The 19,350-nt window shown below is 43.2% G+C and overlaps 1 protein-coding gene across 3 annotated transcripts in view; it reads right to left on the reverse strand.

Moving 5' to 3' along the window:
- Positions 1-286: 286 nt before the first annotated feature.
- Positions 287-19,350, reverse strand: part of MKX (mohawk homeobox) — a 128,102-nt gene continuing 109,038 nt past the window's right edge. For 2 of the 3 annotated variants that reach the window (XM_044294806.1, XM_044294805.1), the window contains exons 6-7: positions 2,086-2,119; positions 287-1,048 (exon numbers count right to left, since the gene is read on the reverse strand). In XM_044294806.1, the coding sequence (XP_044150741.1) occupies positions 859-1,048; positions 2,086-2,119 (224 nt within the window). In that variant the 3' untranslated portion in view covers positions 287-858. The remainder of the gene's footprint in view (positions 1,049-2,085; positions 2,120-19,350) is intronic. The other variant, XM_044294807.1, reaches the window with a different exon arrangement.

The raw sequence follows: 19,350 nt of genomic DNA on the forward strand, positions 1-19,350 counted from the left end.
GTTTTTTAGATTCTGTCTCTCACAGTTAAAGTGTACCTACGATAAAAAATTACAGACCTTTCCATTCTTTGTAGGTATGAAAACTTGCAAAATCTCCAGTTTATCAAATACTTATTTTCCCCACTGTATGAGCGTTACTGACTGAAAGACAACACTACCCTACAAAAAACAAAAAACACAGAGCGGAGAGTGTGGACTTAAGACCAGTAAAATGTATAAAATTCAGACAGTTTTATAAACTTTTCTTTTTATTGCGAAACTTTTTGATTCAATTATAAAAAAAAAGACTTCAAATTTGCTGATAGTCCTATCTCATATCTCAAATCTTAACACTGGTAATTTACATTATCTGACAGTAGAAAATAACAACAAGGCATATTATTAATTGCCAATCGTCTGTCGTAATTAATGCATCATTTCTGTGTTTGGCAACATAATCCATTTCAGTTCAGGTTACCTGAATACAAGAAGTCTAAGACTAAATGCTAAAAAAGAAAAAAAAAAATTACGGCATTCATAATTTAAGGCATAAATATTTAATATCATGCCCACGTTCTAGCTTATTACTGAAAGGCAAGGCACATATGGTAGAAGCAAGGCAGACAGTTTTACTTATAAGCTGAGTATTTATGCTCCATAGCATAAAATAAGTTATTATTTTGGTTAAAAAAAACCATAAAGACATAAAAATTTACATGTCCTGTAGAACCCAGTGGGTAGAAGGATCGTATACATGGAAGTCCAAGTTTGGTAGGACTGGTTTTAAAAAGTCTATGAAATGTTCTAAGGCAGAAACATGCTTGTAGTTGTGATCACCAGTCCCGAGTGCTCCATCGGTGGTTGGCAGAGGAGTTCCTTTCATTGATATTGCTGAATTAGTGGCACTTTGACAGTCTTAACTTCTGATATATGTGATGATTTCTGAATGATGCAGCTAGTGGTCCCCTGCAGTTTGTCTTTTCCTTGTGCCAGGTTTGTTAAGGCCATTGCTGCATTGATCTCCCTCCAGTACGTCTCATCCTTACTGGCCACTTTTTTATTAACTGCACTAGATTAAGTGAAAGAAACACAATTGCATCAGCACATCTAGTTAAAATGATCAGGCAACCAACAAGATCACTACTTCATTATGCTCCCAATCACTGGTGGTACTCTAGAAAATTAACAAACGTTGTTGTACGTTTGTTCTGCTCTCACCTAATGCTTCCACCTAATCCTGTCAGCAGTTTAACATGGTCAAAACTGCTGATAGGCCCCTTTAAGAAATACAAAAAAATATATAAAGATTGAGCTAAAGTTAAAGGTTGTCTTGAGTTTAAAAACAATCTGTAAAAGGTATATATACGGTATATACAGTATATATATATATATATATATATACGGTATATACAGTATATATATATATATATATACATATATATATACGAGATAGAAGAAAGGCTCCAGCAACAGACATGGACGTTGTGAATAATCCCGATCTTTATTTGTCACCAAAATTCAGGTAGGTACAGCAAACAGTGACACTGGTGCCCACTTGTTCCCAAAGATCTACGCGTTTCGAACAATAGTGTTCTTAGTCATGACTAAGAACACCTGAATTTTGGTGACAAATAAAGATCGGGATTATTCACAACGTCCATGTCTGTTGCTGGAGCCTTTCTTCTATCTCGTGAATTACCGCTGAGGACTGGCTTGAGTCCGCTCCGTGCACCGCAATACAGGACACGAAGGTGAGCTGGCTGTAACCTTTCCTATACTATATATATATATATATATATATATATATATACACACACTCACTGTTCCGAACCTGATCTGTTCTCGCACAGCTGCTTCAATCCTCCCTGCCAGACTTTGTTTTTATGACTGCACCGGTGATGTGCCTATATACCAGAGATGATCACTGCAGCCAATCACTGGTGTCAAAACCATGATCTCATGGCTGCAGTGGAGGTGGTTTGGAATAGTGAGTATAATTTTAAAAAAAACTTTTTTTTTCAACTTAAACAACCCCTTAAAGACCAGAAAAAGGAAAATTCCCAGTTTTTCTTTATGTACCATACAGATGTAAAGCTGCGGACTCACCTTTGACATTTATTTGGTCCAGACTCCAAGGTGTCTAAAATGAAACAATGTTGAATATTAGTTATTTCAGTAAATACGGATATACTATAATACTGTATTTTTCACCCCATAGGACTCATTTTTCCCCCACATATTTTTGAAAATATGGGATCATTTGTCTGTTTGTCTCTTGGATGCTGCGTCCCCCTTTTATTTATGAATTGTTTTAATTGTGGATTTAATAAAACTTATATATTTGTAATGTATTTATGGTTGGTGCATTATTTGTAGGTAAGTGTGTTTTTTTAAAAATTTTAAGCAGTGTTTGTGGTACAGGGGTTACATTTCAGTCTACAGATGTAGTAGAGTTAACACACATGCTTTATGAGACGTGTTATCTAAACTAAATGCGTTAAGCAAACACCTTCAATTGCTTTTTAATGGCTTTTGTTTCAAGATAACACGATGAGTTAAGAAATTTGAGTTAAGAGTTTGTGTGTTAACCCTGCTACATCTGTATCTACAGACTGTCACATTCTGTTTACACTGAGTCCTCTTATATGACACTCCTGACCTGACCTGATCTCCTGACAGCTCATTATAGCTACATTCATATCAAACCGAAAAGAATACTGCTTATGAGCTGTAAGGAATTCAGAAAAAGGAGTTTTATATGAGCGATCAGGGCTTCTATCTGAAGGGACTCACTGTAAACAGAAAGCTGCTCGTCTGCAAATAGACACAGACTGACATCTGTACAGAGAGAAGGGATACACATTTAAAAAAAAGATAAACTGAAAAAAATGGTTTGTAGCCCAAAATGAGTAGAATGCATTAATAAATAAAAAATGCCTCCAAAGGTGTTCATAGTCTTTAAACTTCAATATAATGTACTTAACAAGAGTCAATACAGGATAAGTAATAGAATTTATGTACAAAATATTCAACTTCTCGTGTGAACAAGTCCATTAGAGTGATTTCTGCTCTGGAGCCACTTTAAATGTATAAAGATATTTTCTGCAATTCCAAAGTAGGATTTTATAGTTGAACCTCCTTCCTGTACCAGTGGGTACAGTTGTAATTATATGTATTGTCACAATTGGCACACTCGCAACACAAAAGGCCACAAGGGGCATTCTAGCATTTACTGCACCTGTGACCTTAGGGAGGTGGAACAAGTACTTCACTTCCACCCTCACTTTCACCCTCACCTTAGGCTACCACAGAATTAAGCAATCCCCAAACATATCCACATACAATGTTGTCATCACCCGTCTGTACGGCTGATGGGGCACCCCAGTTCGACGCATAGCACTCACAGGAACACACTGCATTTGAGCATACAACAGCCAAACCTCTAGGACGCTGATCTTCAAAGGTAACACGACAAAGCAGTACTTAGAGGGTGTGGGTACGATTAGCGCAACAACTTATTCAATTTAAGATTTAACATACAAAAAGGTACAGTGCTAACAAGTTATAAAAAGATGACAAAGAAGGACATCAGATAAGCAAACAGTACTGAAATAAAAGGGATAAAATAATGAATCGCAGACCGGTGAGCGATCCTTGCTGGGAGGACAGCTGAAAGTTGACCAAACCTACAAGCTAGTTGTATCCCCGGGATCTGACTATGTGTGGCTTACAATATAACATTTTTAAAAGGTCTTAGCCGGCCCTTCTTCAATCTCCTCTTGCTTATGTGACAGGAGGCTGGCTAATTACATGCAAAAAGTGGAAAGTTGTGTGGCATACAGTAATTCTAATTTGAGCCAAAACTTCTTGTTAGTATCCCCGAGATGGACAATGTGACCGGCAAGTTTTACAGGATATTTTTACAGACCAAGGAATACCAAACATGAATATGACATATTAATCATTTCAACTAATATATCATTTGGTAGGTTTCCTAAGGCTGAAAATTCTGGCGTTTTGAGACCAAGTAAGTGCTTAAGTTCCCCGAACATAAGAAAATAAGTGAATTATGGCAAGGCTGCTGTTGAAGTGTATCTCCTGGTCTATGGATACCTACGACCCTATTTCCAAGCATTATATGGAATCGAGACATCTCGTCTGTGGCATGCATTAAGTCCATTAACACCTCTGTGTCACTTGGAAAGCAGCACAGTTTGGCCTTTTGTCTGAAAAGGACTTTAATTGCTTCCCCATCCTGTGTCCAATAAGTTCCCATCTGGTCAGGAAGGTGGCATCATACTCATAATATGTATCCTCCCCAGTGCCCTTCATTGTGCCTCCAGTTATAACTGTGACCACAGCTACCACCATTGATTTTAATCTTTTTGGCAGGAGATAAAGCCGCAGTTATAATTAGTGGTACTTTTGTTTCACATTTATTAAATAAGCCACCATGAGTAAGTCTCCTGCAACAACAACTATAATACTGTAGTAATATCCAGAATGTATATTGTGAGGATATGACTCTTGATATAACTTTTACAATTACAAGACCACAGAATGACCAGTCTATGCGTCACTGTAACCAGTATCTAGTATTTACTGAAATCCAGGCCAAATACAGACGGTTACTGCACATATATCATTTCTGTTTAGTTTGGATCATTGTACAAAGAGCCTCTCATTGCATCACATATTTTTACTCATTGCAGGCAAAACTTTCACAATCGGACCATCCAATAAAAGAAGACAAATCTAGTTAATATAATAACTTCAGTTCAGACAACCTCAGATCAACATGAGACCCTTAAGGGGCTTATTTAGTGTATTTTTCACTTTATAAGATGCACTCCCCCCCCCCCCCCAAAGTGGGGGAAAATGGGAAAATGGCTGTGAGTCTTATAAAACGAATACTAGCTAATTAGAATCCATTATGTCCTGGGAGCGGGGAGCGAAGCACCGCAAGCGCTTGTAATACTCACCCTCCTGGTCTTTATTCCTGCGTCAGGACGTAGTACGCGCACTATGACCTGACGCTGCACACAGTCAAGTGACAGATCAGCGCAGGCCGGGAAGAGAGGGAGCGTGACTTCTGCCGGAGATGGACAGGAGCCGCGGCGCAGGATAGGTAAGAAGAGTTTTTAATTTTAATCTGATTTGAAGTCTGATGGGGGTCTGACAAGGCAGGCTGATCTGACCTCTGAAGAGGGTCTGACAAGGTGGGCTGATCTGAGGTCTGAATGGGTCTGACAAGATGGGCTGATCTGGGGTCTGACAAGGTAGGCTGATCTGAGGTCTGAAGAGTGTCTGACAAGTTGGGCTGATCTGAGGTCTGAAGAGTGTCTGACAAGGTGGGCTAATCTGAGGTCTGATGGGGGTCTGATAAGGTGGGCTGATCTGAGGTCTGATGGGGGTCTGACATGAAGGGCTGATGTGATGTCCTGAAATGGCGGCCTGATCTGATTTTTCTTATTTTCCTCCTCTTAAACCTGGGGTGCGTCTTATCATCGGGTGCGTCTTATAAAGCAAAACATACGGTAAATTGATTACGATGACCTATCCTCAGGACAGGTCATTATTATCACATTGGCAGGGCTCCGAATCCTGGTACCCCAGCTGTTTCAGGGAGCTGCAGCGCTCATTAGAGCTCTGGTGAGCGCAACCAGCTTCCCGCAACTTTCCATGCACAGTGCCCTACATTGTACAGTGGCAGTGGTTGGTATTGCAGCTCAGCCCCATTCGCTTCAGCTCTGAACCCGGACAACCCCTTTAAGGCATCCACTCCTGGTTTCATGTACAAAAAATGCACACTATGGGTCATTGTTGGAGGACACCTCAAGAAGTTCAAGGCTGAATAATAATATTTTCCATCAGCCTCTGCATTGTAAACAGGCCACTTTGACGCATTTCGGGTTTGAGTTTTGCACATATGTTTACTCTTTACTGTAGTACATGTCCTTTCAAATATTTGTTACCCACTTTTTGTTTAATGGAACATGAATATTTCATTTTTGTGCGTTAAAAAACAGTCATATTTTCGCAGCATGCCTCTTATAAAACAAACTGAAATTGTAATTGATTCATGAAAACCACGCGTAAGTCTGTTTTTGATCAAAAGGAATGTAATGGGGAAATAAAATAAGGCAGTAAGCTTAACATTATCACAGTCTGCATGCTGGCTTTTGCTTTCCAGAGGTCAGTAAGTTCTTTATGAGGCCTGGACATAATATTACTTGAATAAACTTTCAGAATCCCCCACGCTTTGTGCTATGCACAGAAAGTCCCATAAACTTTTATGATCCAGTCGCAGAGAAGTGTGCCACGTGCCAGGCCCTGCCATGTATAGGCTTTCTACTCGGTGATATTTTTTCGGTGATATTTTTCTACAGACACATGAAAGCTAAATAATGTGTTTTCCACATATGGATTTTTTATATTTTTTATTTATGTCCTAAAGCGCTAACACCTTTTGTCTTAGAAATTGTAAGTTCTCACGAGAGAAACAGGAAACTTTCTACAGCAGTACCTGGAGGTTGGGTTAAACAATAACCATATAGCATATACCATAAATTGAGAAGGAAAGCTTGGCCAAAAATGTAGTGTATGTTGCTGATTATAAAATAGTTTAATTGTGTACCTAAACCTTTCAATATACTTTATTAAAACTTATTGTAAATACCATAAAATTATTTTTTCTAATATATTTTATTTACTTTTTTAACATTTCCTCAGCGAAATAGGCACCTGAAGTTCAAGTGCCTACTGCGCTTTAGAATCTGTACTCCCATACAGCGCTGTGTATGGGAGTACGGACTCCCCTGTGGCCGTGCTGAGCACTGTACAGGCTGGTGCATCGTTGTTCCTGCCTGTACCAGCACTGCCCTCCTAAAGCCTGGCATGGATGGGCTATGGCAGGCTTTAGCAGAGTGGGCACAGGCAGAGGAGCCACGTCTTGTGTGAGCTCCTGCCCTGTGCTCGCTTGCTACGAGTGGAGCTAGTGCAGGGCCGGAGCTCACATAAAACAGGGTTCTCCTGTCTGTGCTCACTCTGCTAAAGCAGAAAATGTTACAAAATAATAATAAAGAATATTAGAAAAATTTATTTTATGGCATTTATAATAAGTTTTAATAAAGTATATGGAAAGGTTTCGGTACACTTTAAGAATCTTGTCCCTGTCGACCTTGTTAGTGTTCGTATCACATTATCAAAAGATTTCCGTCCTTCCCTGTGATTCCCTCTGTGGCAACTGGTAATTTAGTCTGTTCTTGGTGGTTTCTGTAGTCTTCCTATTGGTTAGATAAATAATATTCCTGGTGGTCTACTGGGTTACTAAGTAATAAAATGTGTAGTCCAGTGGATTTATTAGTATATTTCTGCTAGTCTAGAAGTTAAAGGGGTCGTCTCACTTTAGCAAATGGCATTTATCATGTAGAGAAAGTTAATACAAGGCGCTTACTAATGTATTGTGATTGTCCATATTGCCTCCTTTACTGGCTTCATCCATTTTTCCATCACACTATACACTTCTCGTTTCCATGGTGATGACCACCCTGCAATCCAGCAGCGGTGGTCGTGCTTACACGTTATAGAAAAAATTGCTGGCCTCTCTGGTGGCCGGGACCATAGGGGTTCACATAGTCCTGCAGTTTTTCCTATAGTGTGCTGGATTGCAGCTGGTTGTAAACATGGAAACGAGCAGTGTATAATGTGATGGAAAAATGAATCAGGCCAGCAAAGGAAGCAATATGGATAATCACAATACGTTAGTAAGTGCCTTGTATTAACTTCCTCTACATGATAAATGTAATTAGCTGAAGTGAGACAACCCCTTTAAGTATTTTTTTTTCCAAAGGCGCTCTAAAAAATGAAAGGTGGGATCTGATTGGTTGCTATGGACAACTCAGCCAGTTTTGCTTTGCACCAGTTTTGATAAATCTCCCCCTTTATTCTAGGTGATTTAGGGAACTATTATAATTGGTGGTGTAGTGGTTAAATACAATATTCCTGGTGTTCTGGGGGTCTACTATTTGCATTTAGGATCACAGACCCAAGGAAGAGTTGGAGGAGGACCTGCCCTGATCATTTCTGTCCTGTTCCCTCACTCTGGTGTTTAAATCTGGGGTATGGACTGGGCCATGGGTGAAAAAAGGACATCTGACAAGTTTAATCTAAACTGGAAAAATAATAGATGGGATTTTATTAGTTGCTTACCATTTAGAAGAAGAAGGCCCTGAAATATGTGACATTGATACGGCTGTACATTTTCAATGTACTACATTCCAGTAATCTACAGAGACCCATTGTGTCTTCAAATGTCCGTGTATGCACTGTTTTTATTAAATCATCTCCAATTCAGTGGAAAAAAAAACCCCACAAGAAATGTATCAAATAAAGCCCACTTATATCCCTAGGGTTAAAGAGACTTCATAGACCACAATACACACTACGGCACAATACAACCTAATAAGAAGCATGTGCCATAACAGCAAATCATAACAACCAATCAAAAGGTGACCAAGTCACAAAGTGGTGGCTTTCTGAAACAATTTATGCCCATTACCAGATACCGTATAATGCACACGGGTGACCGCATAACTGGCACAATGAAATAAATCATGGCAGCAGTGTGATATTTGAATTAATAGACTTAGACAGCTTCCTCCTAAACATTTTCTATAGAAAAAGAAACACCACTGACATGTTACAGTAATATTAGGTATTAAGCCTCATGCGCACAACCATATCCAATCGGGATGCAGACCCATTCAATTCAATGGGGCCGAAAAAAATTTGGACAGCACACTGCGCTGTCCGCATCGTATGTCTGTTCTGCTATCCCACAAAAAAAGTAGAACACGTCCAATTTTCCTCCATTTTGTGGACAAGAATTGTCCATTTTTAACATAGGGTGGGACGTGCGGAACGGGAAACTTGGGGATTCGCATGGCCAGTATCCGTGTTTTGCAGATCTGTGAAAGAGATATAGTTGTGTGCATGGGGACTTAAGAGAAGAAATGAAAGAATCAATTCTAAACTAATCAGATTTATTACAAATTTGACCAAAAAGTTTCTACCAAAAAAAGCAACGTTTTTTGATTCGTTTTGGACAAATCGCGAAAAAACTGCTTCCAGCACCATTTTACTGTAAAAATTGGTTGGCGTGGGAAAAGGCGTGAGGAAGAAGATGAAGGATCACATGACACTGGGAGGAAGTGGGGGTCTTACCCTGACTGGTTGAGAGGCTGACAGACGGCCTGATCAGCCACTCATGAAGAGGTAGGCAGACAGGTCCTTCTGCTCAGAAGGAAGAAACGCCATTTTGCTCCCAGCTAGGCTTGTCATACGATGCGTTGTGGCAGTGTCTGCCAAAACACAATTGTAGACACAAGTTACTATGGACACTATAGGGAGAGAATATGGAGATATAATTGTGTAGATTTTAGAGATTTATCAGGGAAAGTTTAGCATAGAGAGTGAGGGAGTGGTCACTGTCTCAGTTGTTTCATACCGCTTGCTGGCAAGTACTGTATAACAAAATCCTGCAAGAAACACATTTTTCTATATGAACAGCCAGCCAGCTTTTTTTTTTTTTTTCTGTAAAAAAGTTTCTATCAAACTGATAACAATATGGCTTAAATTAGTGTTTATGAGCTGTCAGGATATCTATGAAGGGGATTTGAAGCACAGAAAAATGAAGCTCATGTTCAGTATAAAATATAATTACGGTAGATATTAATCAGCAAAAAAATGTTAAATCTATTTAGAGTGAAAAAACTAATGGCATTTAAGGGTAAGAATTTGCTTTGAGAAGTTCGGACATTTGGCGTTAATATTATTTAATATTACTGCTGTTTGATTTTATTTTCTCTTTTTTTCCTGCCACCTCAACTGGCAACCTCTCTAAATACTGAGTAAAATACAGATGTGTTTAATGGTAACAGATGCAGCATAAAGCAGGATTTCTGTACGCAGCTCGTTAGGAGCTTATGTCGCACAGCAGGAACCAGCGATACATATAGTACCGTCCATCTGTTCCAGGGTCTTATTGTTTCTACCTCCGAGTTTCTATTGTTGCCGTATTGCAATAAAAGAGAAAAATAAAATCTCAGGGAACAGTAAATGAGTAAAATATGTCTCTAACACACTTGCTGCATCATTCAAGTAACTAAACAAGTTTGTCAGCAACTTTCTCTCTCATTAGAAGCAGACGCTGGAGAAAACGATTCCAAGGTCGGCGGGTGTTGGCGCAGGTTGAAAAAAGAAGTTCTCCAGCCCAACCTGCCTGCGATGAGTTGTGTTTACGTAGACGAAACTTGACAAAATCTGCCTTTCATTATGAGAGGCAATCATCTGTGAACAAATGAACTGATTTAGCGCAAGCTGCTAACGAGCTTGTTAGAAATGGAAAATCAGAGAGCAATTATGTATTTATTTATTTATTGAAAAGAGCATATTTAGAAAACATTGTTCTTGATCTGAAACTTTTTTCTCTTTTTTTTTTAAAGATCTGCGACTATCTGTAAATTTGGTAAAATTTGGAAAAAGCACAAGATGTAATAAAACAAATCAATTTGGTAACATTTGGAAAAAGCACAAGATGTAATAAAAAAATAAAAAAATAAATAAACCTTCCCGACATATTATAAGTATACAACAGAATAAATCTGATAAATTATTAATCATTTTAAGGTTGCTGCCACACGTTCAGGCTTTTTGATGCAGTTTTTGAAGCCAAAATCAGGTCTGGATCATAACAGTAGAGTAAGTATGGGCATATACGACCTCCACTTTTTTTAATCCACTCCTGGTTTTGGCTTAAAAGATTGCACAAAAAACCTGAACGTGTGGCAGCCCTTGAATAATGCAGTCAACTATTTAAAAGGAGTTCATATTTTTAAATCATTGTCCTAAGCAGATAACTACAACAGATTCCCAAATGTGCAAGACTTTTTCTCAGCACTTCAGTTCCAGCTCCAAGCAGATGTACTGGCGATGACACACTGCTGTCCAAAAACCAACTAAACCTCAACTGACAAAAGAAGTCACAGAGGAAAAAAAGTGTTATAAAAAAACTGTAACAATTAAGAGAATGTGCCACCACACATATGCCATATTGCTTACATTTTAATTTTTTTATTGATCGCACTGGTGAATATATTAGTTTGTATAAATATGTTTATTACATATTTTACCACAGGCTTAAAAGGGTTTTACACAATTTTTTTTACTGATGACCTATCCTCTGGACCATCACCTGGGACCCTCACGATCAGCTGTTTTGAGAAGGCACTGGCGCTCCTGTGAGCGCCGCTCCCTTCTCGCAGCTTACCAAGCACAGCGCCATACATCGGTATTGCAGCTCAGCCCCATTCACTTGAATGGGGCTTAGCTGCTCCTAGGTCACATGATTGATGAATGTGTCATCAACGGTGTAGGAAAAGCAGAGAGAAGGCAGTGGTGCTCACAGGAGCGCTGGTGCCATCTCAAACAGCTTATCACTGGGGGTCCCAGGAGTCGGACCCCCTCCGATCAGATATTGATGACTAGCGTTGAGCGAATCAGGCTTCGGATCATCATTAGGAAGTTGATTCGGTCAAACACTTTTCGATTTTAATGCTGTCTCCGTGAGGTGAGGATCCGAATACTGGCAACACATGAGCTGTTTGCAGGAGCGGCAGTGTACCATACCTAGCACATAACAGCAGAAAATGTACTTCAAGCTCAATACCAATGGCGTATGTGCCTACTAATATGTCTGACATGCAACCCAGACGTATGCAAGTGCAAGCCATACAGTTGCATACTATACCCACAGACTTTTTGCAGGACCCAGCAACATTGGAATGTGCACCAGACTGTATTTACTGATGGACATGTGTAGCATCTGTGCAGGATAATATGCTGAATGTACCCTGCAAACCCTCCTTGAAACTGAATATATGATCATACTGAATAAAAAAAAAAGTTACATAACATATCCCTATTCCCAATGACCAAATTTACCTACAGTACAAATTGTAGATATTTAGTACCTTTGTCATTTCCTGGCTTCTGTTAAATGAGTCCCTGGATTTGTTAAAGAATTTCGCCTTGTTTCCAGTTATTTTAAGTGTTATGAATGACTATGATGTTACTTTTTAAATGTTCCAGAATACTTTCCATACACCTTTCTGCATGAACTAAGCGGTCTTACACTTTTCTTTTTATGTGTATTGTGCAATCATTTAGACATCACTGTTGCCAACACATAACTGGCTGGCACCGAAACGTTCAACTTAACTGCTTTAGGCAAAAAGAAGACTTTTATTATTCACTGCATTTATTTTGTTACATTTGGCTTTTTTAATGCACACCTCATGTGAATTTGTAAATGTTAAAACCCTGAAAGTGGTGGTAACATCTTAAACTTGTGTCTTCATTTCTTGCACTATTGATTTCTATGGCTCACACTACGCCCCAGTTACTTACAGTAAACATACAGCAATTAACAGTATAGAATAAAAAAAATTGTGTGTAAGAAACATTGCAGTCTCTAAATGTTATTATGGATATATTAACCGTTTAATGATCGAACTCTTAACAATTTGTAGCAATTGCTGGTCTAAGGACTAACTGTTAGGATATCACAGTGATTTTTGCTTTTTGGGGCAGCCAGCTCCAGTTGGGGTCCTGGTTGTTCCAAACTTCTTTGAGAATTATGGAGGCCATTGTGCTCTTGGAAACTTTCAGTGCAGCAGAAATGTTTTTGTACCCTTCTCCAGATCTGGGCATCCACACAATCCTATATCTGAGCTTTACAGGCAGTTCTTTCCTCCTCATGGATTGGTTTTTGCTCTGATTTGCATTATCAGCTGAGACCTTATGTAGACAGGAAGCATCTTAACATATCATGTCCAATCAACTGAATTTACCACAGATGACCTCCAATCAAGGTGTAGAAACATCTCGAAGATGATCAAGAGACATGAGATGCCTGTCCCCAGAGCTAAATGTCAAGGGTCTGAATACTTATGTCCATGCAAAATTCGAGTTTTTTATTTTTAATAAATTTGGCTGCAACATAAAATGTAAAAAATTGAAAGGGTCTGAAGACTTTCCAAATGGATTGTACTTATTCTGGTATTTATTGTATTATTAGCATTTTAGTGTGAAAACATAGTAAAATGAAATACACAGTTCTACATTTTTAAGAATGTAAATGTTATGATGTACATTGGATCCTAAATAGAATATTAAGTTGTGTTTGCCATTCTGTGATGCTTATCATCATACATGTTATTTAATCTTTCCTGGTCAGGATAGGACTGTTGTTATGATTGGTCACGATTAGAGATGAGCAAATATCTTAAAATTTGATTCTGATCTGTTTCGGCCAAATCACCTTCTCGATTTGATTCCAAATAAGTTCTACCAGAATCAAAAGTGTTCTGGTTGCCTGGAACACTCTCTCAACCTCAATTTTGCTTCATGATTCTCTAGAACTAAATAACACAAAATTCATATTGGTTAGAGTCCGAATTTTGTTAAAGTTGGGGTTGAATTTCCAAATTTCAGAATCAATATGCTTATCTCTAGTCGTGATTTTACCATCAATTCTATTAGGTTATTGCTGTTTTTTTTTTCTTTATATATATATTTTAGTTTTTTTACATTTAGTTCTTCATTTTTATACAACACATCTCTCAAAAAGATTAAGCCCGGTGAAGTACGTTTATGGCTTATAAAACTATCCTGTATTGTAAAATATGTCACAGTCAGAGATGACAGGGGTGAAGCCAGTCCCAGTAGTTACAATATAGTGTGGGGATGTGCTCGTGGTAGGCTACGGTAGCGGCGGCAGTATTGAGGCAATCATAGACAGTCTTTGTGATACACTGTGACTTTATTCACACCAACGGCATAACAGGCAATGTGCAGACCACACAGGTGCATATCCACATAGTGCATAGAACAAAAGTCCTTCCATAGAAAATAAACAGCAGGTTTGAGTCACCTTGTTTTGGACAGACCACAGCAGTTCTGCAGGCTTCTAGGCTATCTGCCTTTGTCTCCCTCAGGCCAGAGCCCCTTCGGCTCGTAGCACCACAGGTCCCAGGGCTATCCTTCAATGTGTGCTGCGCCCAGACTCTCCTTCACCAGCACTCACTCTGTCTGTGGAAATCTCCAGCACAGCAAGACACACCCCACCCCCATCATCAGCAGGCTGGGTTCTTTAAAGGCCCAGCTCCACCAAAAACCTGGGCTGGCCGTGGGGAACAGTAAGAACCGGCCCGGACACGCTGCGCCAGCAGCATTCGCCGCTGTAACCGCAATGATCCGGTTCTTACTCCACCGAGGCCAGGACCTCTGGTGGCACGTATCGTCCGTCCATTATTATTCCGGGGACTCTCCTACATATCCCCCCCCTTTGTTCACCCCTGAGGGCTTGAACATACCGTTCAAGCCTGAGGGGGTGAACACACGCACAGCAGTGTACCCGGGACAGGGCATCTGCGTTCCCCTGTAAGCGGCCGGCCCTGTGCTCAACAGTGAACTTAAAGTTCTGGAGGGACAAGAACCACCTGGTAACCCGAGCGCTCCCCTCCTTAGCCCGACTCATCCACTGGAGAGGGGAGTGGTCGGTCACCAGACGGAACCTTCTCCCCAGAAGGTAATATCTGAGAGACTCGAGTGCCCACTTGATGGCGAGGCACTCTCTCTCCACAATGCTATACCGGGTTTCTGCTGGGGTAAGCTTGCGGCTTAGAAAAACCACGGGGTGCTCTTCCCCGTTGAGCTCTTGGGAAAGCACAGCCCCTAGTCCTACTCCCGAGGCATCTGTTTGAACTACAAACTCCCGCTTGAAGTCGGGCGTCACCAGAACTGGGGACTCACATAGGGCCGACTTCAAACGGGAGAACGCCTCCTCCTCCTTCTCCCCCCAGCGAACCATCACCGACTTTCTACCCTTCAAGAGGCCGGTTAACGGGGCTGCCAAGGTGGCAAAATGGGGAATGAACCTCATGTAGTACCCAATCAGGCCCAAAAATGACCGTACTTGCTTGGACGTACGAGGTCTAGGCCAATTCCGGATTGCTTCAACTTTATTCACTTGGGGCCTAATGACTCCGCGTCCAATCACATACCCCAAATAGCGAGCTTCCTCTAGTCCCACCGAGCATTTTTTTGGGTTGGCAGTTAACCCCGCCTTCCTTAGAGAATCTATCACTGCCTGAAGTTTTGACAAATGACCCTCCCAGTCTGGGCTAAACACGACTATATCATCCAGATACGCGGAGGTATACTGGTGATGGGGCTTGAGGACGACATCCATCAGACGCTGGAACGTAGCCGGAGCGCCATGCAATCCAAAAGGCAACACACTATACTGAAAAAGCCCCTCCGGGGTGACAAAGGCCGTCTTCTCCTTTGCCGCCTCCGTCAGCGGTACCTGCCAGTAGCCCTTCGTGAGATCTAGGATCGAAAAATACCGGGCTTTTCCCAGCCGCTCTATCAACTCGTCTACCCGAGGCATGGGATAGGCGTCAAATTTTGATACCTCATTCAATTTCCTAAAATCATTACAGAACCGTAATGAACCATCCGGTTTGGGAATAAGGACAATCGGGCTAGCCCACTCGCTCTTTGACTCTTCTATGACCCCTAGACGTAGCATCGATCTTACCTCCTGCGAAATGGCCTGTCGCCGAGCCTCCGGTACTCGGTATGGTCTTAGGCGGACTTTCACCCGGGGCTCGGTGACAATGTCATGCTCGATCAAGGTGGTACGTCCAGGAAGGTCAGAGAATACGTCCCTATTCCGACTAACAAATTCTTTCACCTCTTGTGCTTGTTTGGTCGACAGTCCGTCCCCTATCGTCACCCCAGCGGCGTTCTCCGGAACACCTGGTGACCCCGGGTCACTCCCTGACGTCCCGACAGAGGGCGGGCTGTCTGCAAACAAATTCTCTCTGTCTCTCCAAGGTTTTAGTAGATTCACATGATATACCTGTTCGGGCTTCCGCCTCCCTGGCTGGTATATCCTGTAATCAACTGGGCCCACCTTCTCCTTAACTTCATAGGGTCCTTGCCACCGGGCCAAGAATTTACTCTCGACCGTGGGCACGAGTACAAGAACTCGGTCCCCCGGGTGAAATGTCCTTACCCGGGCGGTTCGGTTATATACCCGACTCTGGGCCAGTTGTGCCGCTTCCATGTGCTCACGGACAATCGGCAACACGACCCCTATTCGGTGCTGCATTTTTCCTATGTGCTCTATCACACTTTTATGAGGCGTAGGCTGTTGCTCCCATGCTTCCTTAGCGATATCCAGTAGCCCACGGGGATGTCGCCCATATAACAACTCAAAGGGCGAGAACCCCGTGGACGCCTGGGGCACCTCCCGTACCGCAAACAAAACATAGGGCAACAGTAAGTCCCAATCCCTCCCGTCCTTAGCCACGACTCTTTTTAGCATGGACTTCAGGGTCTTATTAAACCGTTCTACTAACCCATCGGTTTGGGGATGGTAGACGGACGTGTGCAGGTGTTTAATATTTAATAGCCTACACAATTCCTTTGTTATTTTGGACATAAAGGGTGTCCCCTGGTCCGTCAGAATCTCCTTTGGTATCCCCACCCGGGCAAACATACTCATGAGCTCTTTAGCTATTACCTTGGCCGACGTATGGCGCAATGGGACCGCCTCCGGATAGCGAGTGGCATAGTCTAACACTACCAGGATGTGTTGGTGACCTCGGGCTGACTTAATAATGGAGCCTACCAGATCCATGGCGATCCTTTCGAAGGGCACCTCTATAATGGGCATAGGTACCAGTGGACTGCGATAGTGAGGTTGGGGGCTAGTCAGCTGACACACTGGACAGGACTGACAGAACCTCCGGACTTCCTCATATATCCCAGGCCAATAGAACCGTTGTAGAATTCGCTCCAGCGTTTTCTTAACCCCCAGATGACCACCCAACACATGCGCATGCGCTAAATCCAAGACCATTCGCCGGTAAGGCTGGGGCACCACCAGTTGTTCCACCACCTCCTGCCTCACCTTGTCTACCCTATATAACAGGTCCTGGTTATAGGCCAGGTGAGGAAATACGGTATCGGCGCCGGGACGCTGGGCAACACCATTAACCACCGACACACCTTCCCTAGCCCGCAATAACGTCGAATCCTGGAGCTGTGCGGTCCCGAAGGTTTCTCGGGGTACCTCCAGATCCAGGATGGACGAACTTTCTACTGTCTCACCCGCCAATACTTCTAGGGGAAACCGGTCAGGGTTACACTCTACCTCCTCTACGGTGACCCCTACAGCTGGGGTCCCTGCCTCGGGGTCCTCGGGCTCGGGACCTGGACATTTTCCTTCCCCATAGGTAGGCAACCCGTTCCTCCACAAAGTCCAGAACAGGGGAAAGTCCCTCCCCAATATTGCGGCATAAGGGAGCCGTCTCCCCACCCCGATGACATGTGGTACCTCCTTTCCACACACTGCCAGGGTAACCTTAGTGGTGGGGTACTCCCTGCGATCCCCATGTATACAGACAATGGTAAGGGTTCGCCTTTCTGGGAGTTTTTCCGTTACCAGCGACTCATGGACCAGAGTTACCAGGCTCCCAGAGTCCAGCAGGGCCTGCACGGAGTGTCCATTAACAACGACATCACACACCGGAGGGTTGTCCGCCGCCAGCAGGGGGTCCGCTATATACACCGGTTGGGCATAAAAAGAGGACCGGCGAGCGAACCCGCAGTCCATGGGTTCGGATGCCCTAGGGCAGTTGGATGCCACATGTCCCCAGTCCTGACAATGCCAACATCTGATCCTCGCAGCCTCCCTCCTCCCCAGGGTATTCCTCCCACGGACTGGAGATCCACTCCCCTCCTTATGTGGTGGGATCCCTTTTTCAGGATCCCGGGTCGGCAGCGGGGGCTGACGTGACTTCGGTAGTACCGCTGAGTCCCGCCCCAAATCCTGAGTGGCCATATACCTCTCCACCAGGCTAACCAGTTGTTCCAGGTTGCCTGGATCGCCTTGTCCCACCCAGCGCTGTATGGCTCTCGGGAGGGTACGCACGAACCTGTCGACCACGACCCTTTCAACCATCTGAGAAGGGCTCAATATTTCAGGCTGAAGCCATTTTTTTACTAGGTGAAGTAAGTCATAGGCTTGTGACCGGGCGGGTCGGGACTCGGCAAACACCCACTGACACACCCTGTGCGCTCGCACATAGGTGTTTACCCCCAACCTGGCCAACACCTCAGCTTTTAGCCTCTCATAGTCCTTGGCCTCATCGCAGCTGAGGTCAAAATAGGCCTTTTGTGCGTCCCCCACCAGAAAAGGCGCCACCACCTCGGCCCACTGCTCCAACGGCAGCCTCTCTTGCTCCGCGGTTCTTTCGAATACCATCAGGAATGCCTCTATATCATCTCCCGGACCCATTTTCCTCAGGGCGGATTGGACTTTGTCCCTGGCAGTAGACACAGTCGGGGTTGTCGCAGTTGAAACTCCTTGCAGGGATGTTCGCACCGACTCTTGCATGGCTACCAGCTGCTGCATTAGGAGAGTGTTTGTTTGCTGCTGTGCACACATAGCCTCCTCATGTCTTTTTTGCTGTAGCTCATTACTTTCCCTCTGAGCCTGCAATGCCTGTTGCTGCTGTACATTACTCTGAATCAGGTGCTTAATGGCCTCCTCCATCTTGTCAGGAACCATAAAACTTGCAGGCCTGATATATGACATGCAGTCCAACACAACTCTTGCCTCAGGCCTGCCTCACTGCAGGAATGCCCGCTCCAAGCCACCAATTGTGGGGATGTGCTCGTGGTAGGCTACGGTAGCGGCGGCAGTATTGAGGCAATCATAGACAGTCTTTGTGATACACTGTGACTTTATTCACACCAACGGCATAACAGGCAATGTGCAGACCACACAGGTGCATATCCACATAGTGCATAGAACAAAAGTCCTTCCATAGAAAATAAACAGCAGGTTTGAGTCACCTTGTTTTGGACAGACCACAGCAGTTCTGCAGGCTTCTAGGCTATCTGCCTTTGTCTCCCTCAGGCCAGAGCCCCTTCGGCTCGTAGCACCACAGGTCCCAGGGCTATCCTTCAATGTGTGCTGCGCCCAGACTCTCCTTCACCAGCACTCACTCTGTCTGTGGAAATCTCCAGCACAGCAAGACACACCCCACCCCCATCATCAGCAGGCTGGGTTCTTTAAAGGCCCAGCTCCACCAAAAACCTGGGCTGGCCGTGGGGAACAGTAAGAACCGGCCCGGACACGCTGCGCCAGCAGCATTCGCCGCTGTAACCGCAATGATCCGGTTCTTACTCCACGGAGGCCAGGACCTCTGGTGGCACGTATCGTCCGTCCAT

The sequence above is a fragment of the Bufo gargarizans genome, chromosome 5, assembly GCF_014858855.1.
Source record: "Bufo gargarizans isolate SCDJY-AF-19 chromosome 5, ASM1485885v1, whole genome shotgun sequence".
Taxonomy (NCBI): Eukaryota; Metazoa; Chordata; class Amphibia; order Anura; family Bufonidae; genus Bufo; species Bufo gargarizans.